The 21,664-nt window shown below is 38.2% G+C and overlaps 1 protein-coding gene across 3 annotated transcripts in view; it reads left to right on the top strand.

The window, feature by feature from the left end:
• Trpc4 (transient receptor potential cation channel subfamily C member 4) overlaps positions 1-21,664 on the top strand; it is a 178,327-nt gene that overhangs the window by 56,904 nt on the left and 99,759 nt on the right. For all 3 annotated transcript variants that reach the window (XM_052731055.1, XM_052731056.1, XM_052731054.1), the window contains exon 3: positions 19,076-19,594. In XM_052731055.1, the coding sequence (XP_052587015.1) occupies positions 19,076-19,594 (519 nt within the window). The remainder of the gene's footprint in view (positions 1-19,075; positions 19,595-21,664) is intronic.

The raw sequence follows: 21,664 nt of genomic DNA on the forward strand, positions 1-21,664 counted from the left end.
AGTTTTTCTGCTGCAAATCCTAGGACTGCTCTGAAGATGTCATTTTAATTCAGGGCATGTTATCTTTAGAAGACACTGATGTACCTTTTGCTGCCAGAGGGTCCATAATATTTTTATTGTTGTTATTCCTTCTATTTCATATCTGCTGTGACTGAGAAAATTTTGAGTGAATTGTCTATATTTATCATGTATTTCTTCAAAGAAGTTAAGCCATTGGTAAAAGTATGCAATAGTGTATCACCATATTATGTCAACGAGGTCTCATTCTCTTTACACCCAATATGAGAGAGTTCCTCTATCAGGGAGCATAATGGTGTAAAGTTCGTGAATTTTGTCCCTAACTTCTTGCCACTAACACCCCTCCAATGCAGAGCACAATCCAGTGTGATATGCTGCTTTTAGATTTATTTATTTTATGTGTATGGGCATTTTGCCTGTATTTATGTATGTGCATTGCATGCATGCAGTGTCTGTCCATGGAGGCCAGAAGAGGGCATAGGATCCCCTGGAACTGGAATTACAGATGGTTGTAAACTGCCATGTGGGTAGTGAGAGCCCAAGTTCTCTGAAAGAGCAGCCAGTGCTCTTAACTGCTGAGCCATCCCTCCAGCTCCCCAGTGTGACAGTTTTGACCAACTTACGATACTCAGGCTATTTGATTTTGACAGAGAAACTTCATAAATCTATTAAAAATTAATGTATATTATATTTTTGTTCCATACCTTTGTTGCCTTCATTGAAACCTCAAATAACAGGACTTGACATAACTCTATCAACCTTCATGAATGTATACATGCATTCATTCAGTTTCCACAAATATAATGAAGAAAATATGAAATGGGAAAATGAAGAATAATTCAGAAAGATTTCTAAGCCCTAAAAGATGTCTTAAAATGTTTTTTTTTCCCAAAGTGAACTAACTCTACACTAAGTTTATAGGATGTGTTCCTTTGTGTATTTAGAATAAAATTGTAAGATGGAAAATGTTTGGAAAAGGATATTTAGAATGCATATGACAAAACTGACCAGAGTAATTCTGTTTAGCACTGAATGGCAAGTATCAAAACATATTAGCTAATTATGCACTTTTCATGAGGGAGCACTCCATCAACGCAGTGAAAGAAACATCCTTTATTTCAGAAATGGATGTTTAAAAAAAAGCAAATTAGTTATACTTGGTGAAGGAAATTATCCTTATCCTTACATTCATTTTTTGTGCACAAGTATATCATTTTGAATTGGGTTTAACATGTTGAAAGAAAACATGTAATATTTGAGTATTTTTATTTTTTAATAAACAGTGGCTTCGGTTACTTCCATGTTCCTGCAAATATCTTTATTTTGTTGTTTTCTGTGGCTGCATGCAAGTCTATCATGTGAATGTACCACATTTTCTTCATCTATTCATGCTGATGGGCATTCAATCTGGTTCCATTTCCTAGTTGTTTTGAATAGAGAACTCACAATGTGTGTGTGTGTGCAGATATTTCTATAGTATATTGACCTGAGGCCTTTTGGTATATAACTAAGAATGATATAGTGGGTAATATGGGAGTTCTTTCCAATCATTTCATGAATTTCCACACTGAATTCCTTAGTTGCTGCATAAATATCCATTCCCACCAGTGGTGAATTAGTTTTCCTCATTCCTGATGCCTTCATCAGCATTTTTTTAATCACTTGTTTTCTTGATGAGATCCAATCTCAAAGTGGTTTTTTTTTTTTTTTTTTTTTGGTTTTTCGAGACAGGGTTTCTCTGTGTAGTTTTGCGCCTTTCCTGGAACTCGCTTTGGAGACCAGGCTGGCCTCGAACTCACAGAGATCCGCCTGGCTCTGCCTCCCGAGTGCTGGGATTAAAGGCGTGCGCCACCACCGCCCGGCCCTCAAAGTGGTTTTAATTTGAATTTATCCTATGGTATATCGAACAGTTTTTCAAGTCTTTATTGACTATTTCTATTTCTTTTACTTAGAACTGCCTATATAGTAAATTGCACATTAATTAATTGGATGATTCAATTTTTGCTGTTAAATTTTTACAGTTTTTTGTATATCCTAGATATGGATCCTCTGTCAGATATGTAGTTGACAAAGATTATTTTTCCAGTTCTGTACTCTCTTTCCACTGTCCTGATTGTCTCCTTTGCTGAGAAGGAGCTTTTTAATGTCTTGTCATCCCATTAGTTAGTTCTTGGGATGGAATTATCTTGTGTGCTGTTGGAGACTATGTCAGAATACCCTGTGTGTGGCTGCATCTTCGGTTGCTTCCCGTTAGCACTTTTCAGGTCTTACGCTAAGGTCTTTGACCTCAGAACCATCTGTTAAGGAGGCTTTTGCTTGTCCAGTGTATGTTTTTGATAAATTTGTCAAAAATTAGTGAAGTCTAACTGTATAGTTCGATTTCTGTGTCCTTTGTCCTCATCACATAAGGACATGTTATGCTGTTGCTGTGGTTCTATCATCTAATTTATTATCAAGTATGGTGATATCCTAAGCATTGCACTTACACTAAGGGTTGCTTCAGCTATCTGGGGTCTGTTCTGCTTTCACTTGAACTTTGTAACTATTTATTCTAGATCTCTGAGGCATAGAATTAGGACTTTGATGGTGGTTATATTTAGTCTGTAGATTAACTGTGTCAACATAGCCCTTTTCAGAATATTCATTTTACCAATCCAAATCCATGACCTTGATAATTCTTCACATGCTCTAGTGTCTTCAATTTATTTTTCTTCTTAGTTAGTCCGATTACTGATTTTTTTAGTGTGAATGGGAGTTTCCTTTTCATTTATTTCATTATGTGAGTTTATTGTTCACACATAGAAAAGCTACTAATTTTATAAGTTGATGTTGTAGCCTGCTACTCTATTGAAGGATATATTGGGTCTAGGAGTGTCGTGGTAGAATGTTTAGATTCTTTAATGTACAGGGGTCATGTCATATACAAATAAGAATAAATTGATTTCCTCCTTTCCTCTTTTTAATCCACTTTATTTTATTCTCTTGATGCTCTAGCAAAGGATATGAACATTATACCAAATAAGAATATAGAAAGTTGTTACCCTTCTCTCATACAAAGAGATATATAGACACAAGATATAGAGGAAATGATTTTAGGTTTTAATAGTTTAGAATAATATTGAATATGGGTTTAGTATTTATAGCCTTTATTGTGTTGAGATATGTTTTTTTTCTATTCCTAGTTTCTTTAGCATTTTTATCCTTAAGGAGCATTAAATTTTGTTGAGTATCTTTAAATCGTTGAGCATTGATAAAAATGATCATTGATTTCTGTCCTTAACTCTATTTTGTCCTGAATTACACTTGTTGATTTGTATAGATTGAACCAACCTTGCATTTCTCAAATGAAACCAAATTGGTCATGGTGTGTAATCTTATCAATGGTGTTCTTTAAATTTGAAGAATTATATTGTGAAAATTTGCATCTATATTCATCAAAGAAATTCACTTCTAGTTTTCTTTGTTTGGTCTTTTCTATTTCTTGTTGCTGTTGTTGTTGTTGTTGTTGTTTCCATTTTTCATTTCAGAGTAATGCCAGCTTTGTAAGGTGAGCTTGGTAAAGTTCTGTTCCTTTGTGTTTTATGGGACAGTTTGAGGAGCATTGGCGTTAGCTCTTCTTTAAATGCTTGCAACAATTCAGTATTGAATCCATCAGGTCTTGCATCTTTCTTCACTGGGAAACTTTTTATCACTGCTTTAATGTTGTGAAATATTGGTTTAACTGTGTAAAGATGTGTTGCCTTTGTTTAATTATGTAAAAATGTATTGCTGCTTTACCTTGTCTGCTTAAGGCAATAAAAAGCTGAATGGCCAATAGCGAGGAAGGAGGTATAGGCAGGGCTCCCAGGCAGAGAGAGTAAATAGGAGGAGGAATTATGCTTGAGGAAGAAAGAAAGGCGAAGAAAGAAAAAAGAGACACCAAGGAGATGCCAGGGGCCAGACAGACAGACACGGAGGAAGCAGGAAAGTAGGACATACAGAATGAAAGAAAGGTAAAAATCCCTGAGGCAAAATATAGATGAATAGAAACAGGTTAAACTGGGTTAAAAGAGCTAGTGGGACAAGCCTAAGATAGGGCCAAGCATTCATAAATAATTAAGTCTCCCTGTCTTTATTTGGGAGCTGGTTGGTGGCCCAAAGAAAATTTCAATTATACTTTAATCTTTGTCACTATTTATATTATTTATATATTCTTGATTTAATTTTGGTAGGTCATATTTGTCTAGGAAAGTACCCTTTTTTTCTAGATTTTTCCATGGGATGCAGTGAAGATTATATATTTTGAATGGTCTGAGAACAGGATACTGAAATCATCCACTCTTGTTGTATGAGGGTGTATTTGATATTTTATGTCTAGTGTTGTTTGTTTATGAACTTTGAAGTGCTGATGCTTGATGCATATATTTTCACAATTGTTATATCCTCCTGATGAACGGCTCTATTTACTAATACATAGTGGTCTTTGCTATCTCTTGAGAATAATTTTGCCTTGAAGTCCCTGATACCAGCTATCAAAATAGCTGGAGTAGATTATGTTTAGTTTCTTCTCATTTGAAAGCTTGGCATCCAGCCCTGGACTTTCATTTTATGGATGTCTTCACCAGTGGGTATGTTTCTTAGAGACACCATATGGTTGGATATAGCTTTATAATCCAGTCAGACATTGTGAGTCTATTAGTGGGTTGAGGCATTTACACTTAAGTTTATTATTGACACATTATTTGTTAATTCTTGTTGAATTTTTTTTTCTGGTGGTGTAGGTTACTATTCTCCACTTACTTTCCTGTCAGTATCAGACTTGGTTGGCTTGTGAGAGCTGACAGATTACTTCTTTGCTGTCCCTTTTATTTGTTCTAGATTTTTCTTTCCTGGGCTCTTGTGATGGACACTATCATTATTCTCTGCATATTATATTCATTTAAGACTTCACCATGCTGCTTTGTGGTCATGTGCTTCCCTTGAATTTCCCTGCCAATTTAAAAAAAGTAGCTTTCTTAGATATCCCCATCTTTGCTGACAGTTAGTTACTTTCTGTGTTTGAATTTTAGGCTGTCAACCAGAGATCTGACCCTATTCTGATAAATTGTGCCTATGTTAGTGAAATGATATTTTCCTCTTATAACCTTAGTGGTGTGTGTGTGTGTGATGCATGCATACAGACATGTGTGTATCTTTATGCACGATGTTTGGTTTTACATGTATGTTCATGTGTGTACATGTATGTGGGTATCCATGCACAGTATACCCATATGTGTAAATGCAAAAAGTCACTCTTGTGATTCCCCAGTTACCTTTCTCTTGGTTTTCTTTGATTGGCCTGGTGTTCTGCAATTAGGATAGGCTGCTGCTGGTCAGTGAGTCCCAGGGATGTACTTTTCCCACCTCCCGAGTCCTGGGATTACAAGTATAAGTCACCATGCCTTTATTTTGTTAATGTGAGTTCTGAGGACAACTGAACTAGCCTTTCAACCCCTTGCAGCTTTGAATATGGTTTCCTTATTGTACTTTTGCCCTCCACCTGCAATGCCTCACAAGTTTCTCTTGTTATACCTCATGAAGAGATTCCCTGGTCCTGTCTCTGAGTTTCCAAATTCCTGTCTTGTTTGACTGTCTGTTTCTAGTTCAGGTAACTTTCTAATCTAGTTTTATTCAATTTCTTATGTCTTTTGTGTTTATCTCAGCATTTTCTTCTAGCCTATTGCCTCGGTCATATCTGGAGTTCTTGGATATTGTCATTTTTCTTTTCCTTATCTGTTACTGAAGTGTAACACGAATCTTAAAAGGTCTTGTTAATCAAAACAAACCTGGAGCCAGGTATTGGGGTAAATGCTGGAAGATCAGAGAAGCAGAATAAGTCACAGTTAACCTCACCTTGACAACTTCTCAGCTGATCCTGTTTCCTCAGACTGGAAGCCTCTGAGTCCTCATCCAAATGGATCTCAGCTGAACTGCTGCTAAAAGCCTAAAAGTTAACCAGGCTCTAGTTCCTGGTCCTCATACCTTATATACCTTTCTGCTTCCTGCCTTCACTTCCTGGGATTAAAGGTGTGTATCACCATGCTTGGCTGTTTCCAGTGTGGCTTTGGACTCACAGAGATCCAGATGGATCTCTGCCTCCAGAATGCCAGGATTAAAGGTGTGAGTGCCACCATTTTCTGGCCTCTTTGTCTGTCTAGTGGCTGTTCTGTTCTCTGACCCCAGATAAGTTTATTAGGGTGCACAATATATTGAGGAACACAGTATCACCACACTAAAGGCCATGGCTAATCTGAAGTCTGAGCCTCTCTTGCAGTCATCTGTCACTCATTAGGCGCCTTCTTTTCCTGGTCTCTTTGCTCACATTCCAACTCTTTCCACTTGCTTGTGGCTTCACAAATTCAATAGTTTATCATGGTGGCCTCTCATCTGCACACAGGCTTTCCTCATGCCTTACTGCAGTGTGTATCTGCAACATGTGTTCAAAATTTAGGCACCCTCTTATGGTGCTAGTGGAAAGTGCAGGACTTTTAATATGTGGGGTCACTGAGAGGTGCTGTATTATGGGTAGTATACCATAAGGTTAATGTACCTCTATGACCATCATGATGTGCTCCACAGACCCAAGCATCAGGAAATCTGCCGTGGACTGAATCTTCTAAACCTGAGCCAAAATCAACCTTTCGTCTTTTTAAGCCGATTACCGTACGTTTTTGATACAGTAATGGATAGTTGATTGACACACTCCTTTTGTAATGTTATCTGGCAAAATTCCAGTCTCCGCCTCCTCTGTCTTGTAACCAGGAATCCAGAGAGGGCTGAAGAAAGGCATGCAGCCATCTGGCCTAGTTTCGTTCTGGAGGCATGCTGATTCATTTTTTGAGTACATGTGGCTCCCGCGTGTCTTCATGTCAGCTATCTTTCCTTCTTTCCTCAGACATGCAGCAAGACCATGAGACATGTTTCCTTCTTCCTGGAGTAGTACCTCTCATTTTTTTCTTGTACTGAGGATGTTCAAGTCCTTCTTCCACCCCACCTCCCTCAGCACCCTTCCTTTCACACACACCATCATCTGCCGTGCTGTCTGCTTTCTCAATACCCTTTACAGCTCCTTGCTCATCTTCTCGAAATCTAAATTTTGAAATGTCAGAGAGTTCAAGTCTCTGACGACTGTTTTCTCCCTGCGCTCACTTCTCACTTGCAAAGTGACATTCAGGCTCACGGCTTTAAATACTACTTGTACGTCGATAACTGTCAAATATGGAGGTCCGTATTTCTAGCATCATTTCAAGGTCAACATGAAAAGACTATATCCTGAACTCTTTTGTGTCTTTAAATCACTTCTCTGGGAATGTTCTCGAGAAGTTAGCCTGTGCTCGTCTCAGGTCTGGGTGTTCTGTCATCCTTGGTCACTCTGTATGAAATTTCATCTCACATCCCATAGTATTCCATTATCAAAACCCAATGGCTTCTTCACTTTTGTAACCTCTCCAGGATTACTCCACCTGTCAAGTTCTCCACTGTAATTTCCCTCTTCCCTGATGCCTGCCATCCTCCTCCTTAGTGGGTCCTCCATCCCTTCAGTCCGTTCTCAGTGCAAATGCCAGGGTGGTTCTGCTGCAGGTGGCCATGTCGTGTTGTCTCTCTGCTCAAAATGTCCCAATGCCTTTTCATTTCACCGTGAAGTAAGAGCCACAGTTCTGAAAATGGGTCAAATTGCATGTGCATCACCTCCTACTTTTACCTCATGCTGCCATCTCCACTCTTCCACCACCAACTGTACTGCGGTTCAGTTGACTAAAGCTTTAGGCAGGCTTTGTCATTTCTATAGCCACAGTCCCCTCTTCCAAGAGTGTCCTTCCCTTAGTCACAAGCTTCGCTTGGCCCTCCCATCCTTCAGTGTTCTAGTCTCATTCCCCTTTGTCAGTAAAAAGGGTTAGGCAAATCTCCTCTCTTCTGTGCTTCCTTTCTTCTTACTCTACTGTGGTTTTCTGTGTGAACCCTGTAATTTGACATTCTTCTTGACATTTTTTAATATATCCCTCCACTGGCTTACTCAGGGACTGTGTCTTTACTATTTCTCTGAATGAAGACAAGGACATTATCGCATTGCTATATTCCTGAAAGTTGACAGGCTGAGTGGCAAGAGCTCCAGCTGCAGCAAACAGTTATTGAATGGCTGGAAAGATAGAATATCGCATATGTAAACCATAATTAATGCAAGCAGAATAGCTAACACTGTGTAGAGAATACACACGTGAAAAGTAAAGACATTGGGTTTATTGAATCTTAGAAGCAATACACTCAAGAGTGGAATGGGCTCATGTCACCTAGTGAGACTCAGAGAGCTACTGTAGAAATGACAGTGGTGGTGGAGATGCCAACTACAATAATGATAACAGATTATGCTTTATGAAATACTATGTGCAGAATGCTTTTATGTCTAACTTTGACTTTAGTCCTTAAAAGACTCTCAAGGCAAGACTGTACTCAGCATTTTGCTGAGAGAAAAACTGAAAATTAACAGGTGGTTCCCTTAGGTAGCATTCTGCAATCTGCAGTTAGTGGAACAGTACCTATGCCCACACACTACCCTCCAAATAAAAATAGTCATGGATGTCCAAGGACCAGGGAGTTCCAAAAAGGAGATGGCAAAATGTAGTCAAGATAAACAGAAACTCAAATAATGGGCCAGAGTTAGTGTATAATTCATAATTCCTAGGAAGTTACATTTAAGCTCAGCCTGTTAACATCTTGTTAAAGGTCATTTAATTGATTCTCCTTCACCGTAACTTACGGTACCTATACAGACAGAGGATATTCAGGCTTATTATTTTGAACACAACCATAGCAGTTCATCACAAAGATCTGCATGCTTTGGGGAGACAGCTTAAAATTCTAGGAACAGAAAGTCTTCTAAAGCTTGACATGCATGCTTATGAAACTCCCCACCAGGAAATGGCTGTTCTACCGTGCAGATGCATCCAGCACTATAATTGGGGCTGTGTTTATGTGAGGAGAAGCACATGAATCTGGAGAAACTGAACAAGACAGTTCTCTGCTCTTTCTCCAAACAGTCCCAGGGTTGTCATACATACCTCCTGCTGTTTAGTGATTTACAGAGATCAACAGGCTTTCACCTTTCATCTTTACCACAGCCCTGTGGGAATAAGCTTCAAGAAGTCTTTGATGTATGTTTCTTCAAATCTTAATCTATAATGAGAAAGATTCCAAATAAATGTCTGCATTAGAAAATGCGAGAGTAGAAATGAAAAATATTAATTGATTTTGCTGTTTTCATGCTGCTAAAGGTGGTTGAGGCAGGAATTAATGTGTTTCATCATATCTTGGTGCTGGAGCAATTCTCAGGCTGTCACAGTTGCCTTAGCCAGAAGATACATAGTTTCAGGGCTGGAGAGATGGCTCAGAGGTTAGGAGCACTTACTGTACTTCTAAGGGACCAGAGTTTGGTTCCCAGCACCCATGCCCAGCAGCTCACAATTACTTGTAACTCAAGCCCTAGGAAAACAGCGCCCTCTTTTGACCTCCAGCAATACATGGACTCATGCACATACTCACATACAGACACATAGACACAAATAAAAAAAATAAATTTGAAAATAGAAATTGTAGCTGGAAGTTTTCCTGTGTCCTGCCTGTCCCTGCAGCTGCTCAGACCCAAGTAAACACACACAGGCTTATATTATTTTTAAACTATGGTCATGGCAGGCTTCTTGCTAGCTAGCTCTCATATCTTAAATTAACCCATTTCTATAAATCTATACTTTGCCATGTGGCTTGTGGCTTACCGGTATGTTTACATCTTGCTTCTCCTGGTGATGGCTGGCAGTGTCTGCCTTGCCTCTTCTTTCCCTTCCTGTCTCTCTGTTTGGATTTCCTTTCTGCCTCTAAGCTGCCTTGCCATAGGTCAAATGGCTTTATTTATCAACCAATCAGAGCAGTATACATTCACAGCATACAGAAAGATATTCCCCCATCACTTCCCCTTTTCTGTCTAAACACAAGGAAGGTTTTAACTTTAACCTAGCAAAATTCCATATAGCAAAACAGTTATCAAGCAAGAATTACAGTTACAATATCTAGTTTATTTGTATGTGGCAAAATTAAAGAAAATATTCTGTCATCTATCCTATATTTATGAGTCTAAAGTTTCATATCTAATTTATCTTTTATCATAACCAAGGAAAATTATAACTACCTAGTCTTCAACTGCATCAAAGGCCTCAGAAGCATATAATATTACCTAAGTAAACAGGAAGAGCATTGTACACAACTTCCACAAATCTACAATGACAGAGACAGTTGGCTGCCTGGACAGTCACCCAAAGTTCCTCTGCAATGCTAGGGCATCCATCTTCCGCTTATAGGTCTTGAATTTCTCAGATGCTTTTCCCTGTGTCCTGCAGAATGTCTCACAGTCTCCTCTGCAAAGCAGGAACCTGAAGGACCATTTTGCCTTGGTTTGGCAAATTCAGTGGTCATTTTTCCATGGGTCCTGCATGTCCAGTCGATATAACATTTTGTCAAGCAGTTCAGGCAAGAACAGTTTCTTGCCCAAAAGGCCAGTTCTGCCAAGAAGAAGGTAAACTTCATATGGAGTGTCTTCGATGCCCATCCTCCTCTCTGAAGTAAATCAGTGCTGCCAGGAGCAGACGTGTCTCACTGTCCAGAAAGTCTAAGTTTTTAAAACATTTTAAATGCCATATTCTGTAGGTCTTTGAAGTGTTTGAAGATTACCTACCTAATTGAAATATACCTATGTATACCTAGAAAACTTAACTAACATGACTATAAGTTTGATTATCATAGATGATTAATTATTAATCTGTATTTCTTAATTATATATTACAATTTTAAATGAGTTGTATAAACATAATACCTTAAATAAGAGTAGAAATATATATACAGTATAACAAAATTAACTTTGAATTTGTATCAATAAACTAAAATCCATAGCAATGTAAAATATTTTAAGCAAGTTGTTGCTCTTTAAAAGTAGATTCAATAATCTACATTTCCATTCTATTATATCTGTATCATACATTTCTATATCATATCCTCCTTTTTTCTTTTAGAAAGAGATTGACTATGACCAATAACAATTTGTAACCAACCCCCTAAACAAAGACAAACATTCATAGTCCATTTTTTGGGGGGGGAATGTGGGCATAGTTTCTCATACTGCTTCCTGCTGGATGGGGACACTGGCACTGGGATCATGAGAAAATTAATAATTATAGCTAAATCTTGGATGTAGTAGTCTGTGAGGCTGTATTGTCTGAGCCAGTTGCTTTGAAGCTGTTTTGGATGTTGGGTCATCTGGGCCATGGTATCACTGGAGACCTTTCAGGGAGTCTTGGTTGATCAAACTGTATTAGCTTGGAAACAATCCACAGGTTCTCATCTTCTGTGGAAACAAAAGAAGAACCTCTTTTCTAAAGCAATGTAATCTTAGACACAAATTTTGAAGTCAAGATATCTTTAAAGTACATATATTGTCTTGACTCAGCAGCCTTTACAATCAAATGTCTTTCTGCAGTTAAAAATCCCAAAGATAACACAAACCAGATTCTCTGTGTAATATCCATCTTTACGTGACTTATTTTTTATATTACTTTTATTGCCTCTTAAAGACTTTATTTTTTAAAACTTTCTATTTCTTTATATAACTGTCTATATTCTTTTTCCTCTCTCTTTCAAGCCTATGTACGTTTTTACACACATTGTAAACTGTTTAGGATTTATCCCATCTGAATCTGTCTTAATGGCAGCTTTGGCTGCTGGCTCCACCCACTTCAGCTTTCCAACGTGGTGGAAATACATTCACCGCCAGCTCTGGGGGAACCATGCTCATGGCTGACTCTGTGAATCAGTGGGTCCATGCCTCTATCCAACAGCCCAGAAACCTTTTTTTTTCCTGTACTAGCAAAAGCTGAATCCACCACGCAATGTGCTGTGTGGCTTAGAGATGCTACTGTGTACTTCGGCAGGAATCTGTCATGATGCAGATCAAACCCACACACTGCTGTGAACCCATCATTCTGTAGCTCATGGCTTGCATGAGAAACACAACTAGGAAGCTATTTTTAGCTCCATTTTAGAATCTTTTTTTTTTTTCTGGAGAAACCTTCTGGCTACAAGGAGTGTCTAATATATTGAAGAATTTAGAGTCTAGAGTCAGGCTTTATGGATTTCTGTGTGACCATGGACAAGGTACTTAATTAATTTCACAAAGACTTGACATTCTAATTTGTATAAAACAGAACATTTATCTCAAAACTATAATCCTGAAGATTGACCAAGGTGACACACAAGTTCTCAGCACCAGCCACAGCACAGGTGTTTCATATGTGTTAACTGTGACTAATATCATTATCATTAGATTCTAGGCACATTTACATGATACTGTCAACTAGCTGAAATGGATTTGTCCATAACCTATTACACTTGGCACAAGTATTCCTATCTCTAAAATCTGCCATCAAAGTTCTCACAGTGTTGATTTTCCCACGTGCCCCCTGAACTTCCCCAAGTCAACGGCGTTTCTCTTGGTCAGTATTTTTTGTTTGAAGAAGGACTTTATGTAAGCCTACCATAAAGTAGTATGTTTAATATAATTTAAAATAAATGTATTAGTGATTAATAATTAAAATTATTTGCAGAGGTGAAAATGGACACACATGTCATTAATGTTTAAGTTAGGTACATCACTTACTTGGGAGGTCCACTGCATATAAAGAGCCTTTAAGGAAACAAGAAAATAGAATTGTGTATAGTATGTACTTCTGTTCTCACCAGTTTTTTAAAGTGCTTGTCTCTCTTCTCTCATGGGTAATTAATACTACCCCTCCTTTCACCTGCCCACACTGAAGGCAAGAAAAGCCAGGGAAATGCAGCCAACCTTTACTGTGTTTGTCATTGCTCTGAGAATGTTTGGACTGTGTTCTGGTGTTTGATACAGTTGGGTAAAGAGGAAAGAAAAGTAAAAATCAGCCAGGAAACTATGAACAGACATTCGATGTTGCAATGTCCTGGCCACTGAAATGTGATATGAAGGAAATGCTGACATGCCAGGTCCCTCTGATGACTGGAGTCTTTGCTCACTAAATGAGATATTGTGGTACAACAGAGTAAGACAATGGTCATGTCTGGTACAGTGTAGATGTTCAACTAATGTTTAATGAACCTAAAAAAGGGAGCCTTTACATAAACAACTATATTACAGTTCTCCAGCATTACAAAATGAGATGTTAGGGACATCCCTAGAGCAACGCAGACAATAATATTTTCTGCTTCAAATATCTGATGTAATATTTAATGCACAAAAATTATGCTTTTCTCAAATGTTTATCTTTTGAAAAATATGCAAGTGAGTCCAAAATTTCTATCATGACAAACAGTGACACAGTCTCCTTTTGTTATCCATGGGAGACTGGATTCTCTTAGCATGGGTGACCTCTGGGGTGCTTCAGTTCTTTATATAAAAGGGCACAGCATTGGCATATTAACTCTACACATGCTCCTTCAAATTAATTTATGATACCTAATGCAGTATAAATTATCCACAATTAGTTAGAATTTTTACTTAGGGAGCAAGAATAACCAAAAAAGTTTGTATATATTCAGTGTAGATGCATATTACAAAAACATTTATTCATTCATTCATTTATTTATTATTTTTATGTGTATAAATGTTTTGCCTGCATATTTGTATATGCACATGTGTGTTCAGTGCATACATAGGCTAGAAGAGGGTATCAGATCCCTTGGAACTGAGGCTACAGACAGCTATGAACCACCACGTGGATACTGGGAATTGTACCCAGGGCCTCTGCAAGAGTAGTAAGTGCTCTTAAGCCCTGAGCCATCTCTCCATCCCCAGTAGAAATGTTTTTTCAAAAGCCTTTGATGTGTGCTTTGTTGAATCTGGATGCAGAACCTGGTGCCTCAGAGGGTCATTGTGTAGCAAAATATTGTCACCATGCCTGTCTGGGTGAAATGTTCTCAGGCATGACAAGTGTGGGTTTCAGAACTCACATAAGCAGCAGATACCCTCTAACAGACTATAGCAACTCACATTCTGCCAGTGATGGAACTTGTCTCCATAGCATTTCAAATGTGGCAACATGGTAGAAGCATAGTATGTTTTCATATTCTTTTAGTTTTCCTTTGTGTGGCTGCTAATGAGAAATAGCCTGGCATTTTGATTTGATTTGATTTTTCTCCTGTGAGGAAGATGTTTAGAACTGTCCCTGTGTCTCTTCCCTGGCACAGAACTTTTTTTTAGGTTCGCCGCCACTCTAGGAATTGGGTACAGTAAGTGTGTTTCCTGTGTCATGTGTCCTTTACTGTTGTTTATTAGCTCATTTTCTGAGATTATACTTGAGATTTTTCAACATTGCATGCAAGGACTGAATAATAAAATATTCAGGTTTCAATTCCATGTTTACATTTTTCTTAAAGATTTCTCCTTAACCCCAGGGCTACATAACTATTTATTTATTTTTCTAAAATTATGTTGCTTTTTGGTTTTAATATTTAAACATTTACTTCATATCAAATTTAATGTTATAAACTGAATTAGAGACGTAATTTAGTTTGGGTGGAAAACTGTTAGTGTCATTTAATAAATGATCTGCTTTTCCTTAAGAGTACAGCTCCTCTGTTCACATGCAGAGATATTAGAGATAATCCTCAGGGATCATTCCTGTAAAGTAACTGTTCAAGCAATTCATGTTTTTTGCTATATTCTTGAAGCATATTCTGTATCATAATTTTTAGTTATTCTTAGATAATTCCTACATATTAACTAGTGTTTATTATTCCATCAACTTCTAATATAAAAAGATTCTAACAAAATGGTATAAAATACATATATTTTTATGGAACTTGACATAATGATGATTTTATGATTTCCCCCATAGTTTATAGATCAGACATGTTTATATTTTCCTCATTTCTATTGGGTAAACTCATTAATTTTTTTGATAATTTTGTACAATGTGTTTCAACCATATTCAACCCCCTCTCCCACTCTCTGTGCCCCCTTTACTATCCATACAACTTAGTGTCCTTTGTTTCAAACCTATCCCTAGGAGCCTGCCCTTTTCTATAGGGAAAGGAGGGGGAGTGGATGGGGTGAGGTGGGCAGAGGGACTGGGAGGGGAAGAGGGAGGGGAAATTATGTTCAAGATGTAATATATGAGAGAAGAATTTAAAAGAACTATCAAGATAAATTAGTACTGACCAAGTGTTCCTGTATGTGGAGCCTTCCACTGGACTGTGGTCTGCTTATCAGAGGTACACTCCTAGAGAAAACTGACTCCCTCTCTCAGCACTGCTAATAGCTCCTTGGCTGGGGATGGGATTTGGTTCCTCCCTCCTCTCTTCATCAGGCTTGCCTGGGTCCTGGGCAGGTTGCAGCTGCCTTGCTGTGACCTGCAGACACTCTTTCCTGTATTCACACCACCTCTGCCTCTTCAGTCTTTCTACTTCCTCAATGATCTCTGAGCCTTAGGAGGAGGAGGAGGAGGAACTGAAGTATATATTCCCACTGAAGGCTGGGCGTTCTGCTGTGCCTAATTTTCTGTGCTGTGGCCGGTTGTGTGTCTGTCTTCTAACCATCATCTATTGCCAATAGATTTATTCCATATTTGGATCTTATTCCATATAATATGATTCTACTTTTTCTTCTGGTTTTTAATTTTCTTTACCACATTCATCATTGCTATATATTTTATCATTAAATAATTTCCATGTTAAAAACTCTCTGTATAATATGTTCTGTTTTACATATTGCTAATTTAGAGAAACTCATTGATTTTTGCTCCATGAACACTGCACGGGACCTTGTGAGTGCATTGAACACAGGGTCTGGTAGCTTTACCGAGCACAGGACCTTGTGAGCTGTCAGAGGCAGATTTGCCTCATTTCCTTCTTACAATTTAGTTTTGACATGTATAATTATTCAAGTTTAGGGAGCATGTCTGCACGCTAAGCAGACCCGGCACCTGAGTCATTTGTGATTTCCTTGTAGTGAGAATACTCAAAACTGTAGCTTCTTTCCTCATCCAGTCTGTAACTCTGATTATTTAAATGCATTGTTTTTTAAACCTTGGGAGCATGGGATCTTAGACATGTCTAAGCCTGTGCCGTTGTTTCAACACATCAGAGGTCCGGTCCATCCTCTACAGACTGAGCATATCTTAGGAATAGGAATCTTCCTTGTTGTTTATGCCTCATTTAGCTTTTGATTTCTCCTTAAATTTCTTTTACTTATATGAGACATTTGCCAGATATCTCCTTTATGAAGAAACCCAGCATATATGTTATGGTTTACTCTTTCTACTTGATGGTGTCTAACAGTCATAAGGGTTGAACATTCTTTCTTTCATTAAAAATAACTACATTGTTTCAAAAATTAAATGTGATACTTTCCTTTTCTGAATGTCTAATTTTTCAGTTTCCTCTCTAAATGAGAACTGTTTGATCAGTGCTTTGCAATAAAAACCCTTCATGGAGTTGTCTTCTTATTTCAATTCAGTGGGACTTAAGGCACTTTTTATTGTCTTGAAATTTCATATATGTGTATAATGTGTTTTGATGAAATCCACAGCCACTCCCTCCTTTCTGGTTCATCCCACCCCAACCACTTGTATCTCCCAATTTCATGTGTTGTTTAAACCCACCAAGTGCTGTCTGTATGTAAATAGTTCAACTTAAGATATGATAGATTAAAAAAATACATATATGAACTAGGAAGAGATATATGATATTTCAATTTTTCTAGCTCCTAAATGACATATGCAGTTCCTTTAAATTATGAATCTAGGTAAAAAAATCAGTTTTGATGGCATTATTATTATATCATGTTTTTGATATGCTGATCACTAATTCACAATCAGTTAGATTACCTTTCATTACCTCCACTGAAGATATTAGTAGAGAAGTGTATGTACACATATATGCATGTACATATTACATGTACCTGTTATTTTTCCCTATACAGTGCACAGCAATCCTTATTTGGGATAGTGTTCTTTCTGCATTAGACTCCACAAGCAGCCTCAGATTTTGTGAGTTCATGCCACACAAATTTTGTGAGCTCTGCATTTAGAGCAATAAGCATGTAAAAGTGGTCAGTTCACTTTCAGCTGCCTTTCATCCTGTTCCTAGATCAAGGTTTCATCATGTGTCTGATCCAACTGCTAGTGCATTTAAAGTTGTAGCTGCCCAGAAGGCCCCGCCATCTTTGCTTCATGGACTGGCTATGGGCACGCAAGTAAATCCTTAGCTTACACTGAAACCAGAGTTGCATTGCTGTATGTTGGCTATCTGCACACCTCTTACTCATTTGGAGCAGTAGGTTGGCCCTGAAATGATACAGTTGAATTTGATTGGATAAGATTGTAACTTAAGTGATCCATCTTCCATCCATCCATCCATCCATTGGTCCATCCATCTGTTCATTAACTGATTCATTCATATAAAAGCCACTTGTTTTTGTCTAAGCTCATGCAGAAATATGCCTGTGTATACTTGGGTGTGTGTATGAATTTTTAAATTCTAAATAACATCTATTCATTGGATTTTAAAATTAACTTTAAATTGATTTGAATTAGAAAGTCAAAGAAATCTGCATGTATGGGGGAGAAAAAGTATTTATATTCTGAGTTTTTATAAAAATGTGTTAGTATATTACATTGAGAACAAAATGAAATCGCAGAACCCAAACAATTTTCATTAGAAAAAAAGTGCCTGTTTGACAAAACTTCCATTCCTGTACTGTCTGCTAGAGCATGCAAAAGATTTTTGAGTCATGGAAACTTCATGTTATAAGGCAAACTATTCTACACGAAACAGAGTTAGAAACCTGTTTACATGTTACTTGCCCAATTAAGAAAAATACCCATATTAGAATGTGGATACTACCCAGGAATGGTGAGTTCAAAGCCAGCCTAGTTTACATAGTGAGTTACAGGATAGTCAGAGCTACATAGTGAGATCCTGTCTTGAAAACAAATAAACAAACAAAGGAGATGGATGTTATTTTTAACATCTGTGATGCACAAAATAATACTATGTGCACATTTTTATTCTGTAAGTATGACATATTCTAACAAATTCTGCATACAAAGGTACAAAGACAGATTGGGTAGATGTCACATTTTGATGAATTTCAGTCTTAAAATTGTCTATTACGTTATTAGTATACAAAAATACATATTCTAATGACAGATACTTCTAAAATTAGGTAAAGTATTACACTAAAGATTTTGAAAGTTCTGTGTGCCTCAGGTTGGAGTCATACGGCTTCCCCATGAAGAACATGGATGACTTCTGGGAACAGCAGTTGCTCTCTGAGGGAATACAGTCTCTGTGTGTGCAGATAACTCCAGGGCTGTGTGATGTTAAAGCGACCCAGTTAGAAACATCATTGTCTTTACAGTAAGCCTAAGGGAAACATTCAAACTCTGCATGAGTGTTCACCTGCAGGCATATATGTGTACCATGTGTGTTTCATGCTCACAGAGGCCAGAAAAAGGCACTGGACCCCTTGGAACTGGAGTTACAGATGGTTGTGAGCCACCATGTGGGTGCTGAAAATTGAACTTGGGTCCTCTGGAAGAGCAGCCAGTGCTCTTAACCACTGAGCCGTCTCTCCAGCCCCAGGATCTTGGTTTTAAAGCAACTCTATTTTTTTTAATTTATTTCTTGATTATCAAGTCAGTGTCTGTGGGGGAAAAAAAAGATTATCTGTTAACAAATAAATTAGGAGTAAGGAAGGTTTTTCATCTAGTAAACACTTTCCATGGCCACCTATTTTAATATTTTAGAAAAAAGTCACAATTTATTTTGTAGGGAGGTTGTTTTATTATAATGGGGTTAAGTTTTTTCTTGATTTTTTTTTTGTCTTTTGTGGGGAAAAAAGTCTGTCCTGAAAGGAAACATGACAAATGATTTATGATCCTGGCTCAGCACAGCTGCCCTGGGCTGCTTGAAATTCAGAAGCTTTAAGAAATGAGCATGCACCCACACCTCTGCTTTGTTCTCTCCCCAGGTGCCTCCCATTCTCCTTGATAAGCAGTTCTCTGAATTCACTCCAGACATCACACCTATCATCTTGGCCGCACATACAAATAATTATGAGATAATCAAACTTTTGGTCCAGAAAGGTGTCTCAGTGCCCAGACCCCACGAGGTCCGCTGTAATTGTGTTGAGTGTGTCTCCAGCTCAGATGTGGACAGTCTCAGGCACTCGAGGTCCAGGCTCAACATCTACAAGGCATTGGCCAGTCCCTCGCTCATCGCCCTGTCAAGCGAAGACCCTTTCCTCACCGCCTTTCAACTGAGCTGGGAGCTGCAGGAACTGAGCAAGGTGGAGAATGAATTCAAGTCGGAATACGAGGAGCTGTCTAGACAATGCAAACAATTTGCTAAGGACCTCCTAGATCAGACACGGAGTTCCAGAGAGCTGGAAATCATTCTTAATTACCGCGATGACAATAGTCTGATCGAAGAACAGAGTGGAAATGATCTTGCGAGGCTAAAATTAGCCATTAAGTACCGTCAAAAAGAGGTGAGTGTTGCCAGACACGATCCATCAATGAGATGGAATCTCATCCCTGACAAGCCAGCGCTACGCCAAAAGTTGTGTTACACTTAACGGCATTTTTATTCTCTTGGAAGTAGGTGGCATTTCATGTTGGCCAGATTCATAATTATCTCCACGCTGGAGAATAGTGGTAAGTGGTTCAATAATTGGAAGTTGCTTCTGGCATCTGCGAGAAAGCTTGTATGCTCACTTGTAATAAGATGGGAAGCTAGCAAATTTTGGATTCCCCCAGACCAGGGGGAGAATTTTGACTCTACCATTTATAACTTGTCAGTCTAGACTCTAGACTCTTGATGGTCACTCACAGAGCTTCTTGAGTTCCCTCATTTACTTAATAAAATTGATTTTATACTGTTCATATATGTATATATTTGAAATATTTTCCTTACAATTTCATAGGAGGACTAACATGTGGGTGGGTGTGAGGACTATTAATTAATTATAAACTATTGCACTTGAATGTATTATTAGGAATTAATACAGAAAGAGTCTTTTGTTCAACAGTAAATGAATATATTGGAGCATTCTTATGTTTGCTTACCTTCGTGATCTGTCAGTAATAGGAGGCCGGAGAGTTAGTTTTAGGGAATAACTTTCCAATGGAATTTTGGTAGATTTTGATGTTTTCAATGAAGAAATCTAAACCACTCACGTCTATACCTAGATCACTAATGTCTATACCTAGACCACTCACATCTGTACCTAGACTATTCACATCTGTACCTAGACCACTCACATCTATATCTAGACCACTCACATCTATATCTAGACCACTCACATCTGTATCTAGACTATTCACATCTGTACCTAGACCACTCACATCTATATCTAGACCACTAATGTCTATACCTAGACCACTCACATATCTGTATCAGTCACACTTTCTATTTGCATCCAGTTCTCAAGATTTTTATTTTAAAGATTTATTTATTTATTATGTATTCAGTATTCTGTCTGCATGTATGCCTGCAGGCCAGAAGAAGGCACCAGATCTCATTACAGATGGCTGTAAGCCACCATGTGGTTGCTGGGAATTAAACTCAGGACCTCTGGAAAAACAGTTTGTGCTCTTAACTGCTGAGCCATCTCTCCAGCCCTAAGATTGATTGATTGATTTATATGAGTGCTCTATGTGCATGTATGACAACTTTATACCAGAAGAGGGCATCAGATCCCACTATAGATGATTGTGAGCCACCATATGGGTGCTGGGAATTGAACCCAGGACCTCTGGAAGAGCAACCAGTGCTCTTAACCTCTGAGCCATCTCTCCAGCCCTCTCAAGATTTTTTTTAAATCTCCATCAAATACTGGTTCTCTTTCACTCTTGAAAGTAATTATCTATTCCTAAACAAGATATAGGAAAACTACATAGTGTGGAAATGATGGGTGGAGGAAAAGAGACTATTCAATTTTATTTTATTTTTTATTAAGATTTATTTTCATTTTATGTGTATGAGTGTTTGCCTGAATGTATGTGCACCATATTCATGCAGTGCCTGCAGAAGCCAGAAGGGGGAGTCAGATCCCCCGGAACTGGAGTTACAGATGGTTGTGAGCCACCATGTGTCATGTGGGTGCTGAGAACTGAGCGTTCTACAGAAGGAGCCAGGGCTTTTAAACTGCTGAGCAGTCTCTCTAGCCCTGAGATGACTCCGTTTTAAAAGTTGCTTTTCTACTGGGCACTGCCTGTTCTGTGTCAGCTCCAATGCTTTTCTATTGCTATTTACTAAATGTTCCAGACTCAGGATACCTGAACTGGCTTCCTTGACTTTTGACTGTTGTCTGGTGCTCGGCACCTGGCATTAACTGAAGTCCCCACTGAGAGAGATGGAAACAGTAGCTCTGCACATTTCCTCGGACTCAAAAGCCACTGACTTGGTGCTGACTTGAGTCTTCGGGTCCTTATGTGTAAGAATCAAGGGCCTAATGCCTAAAATAAACTGAAACAATTTTAATATGCTGCAGCCAGATGAAGTGTTGAAATTTTTACATGATTTTGAAAGTTCTAAATACCGTTGTGAAATCTGAAAA

The sequence above is a fragment of the Peromyscus californicus genome, unplaced genomic scaffold (assembly GCF_007827085.1).
Source record: "Peromyscus californicus insignis strain IS unplaced genomic scaffold, ASM782708v3 Scaffold_9__1_contigs__length_137607984, whole genome shotgun sequence".
In the NCBI taxonomy this organism is placed as follows: domain Eukaryota; kingdom Metazoa; phylum Chordata; class Mammalia; order Rodentia; family Cricetidae; genus Peromyscus; species Peromyscus californicus.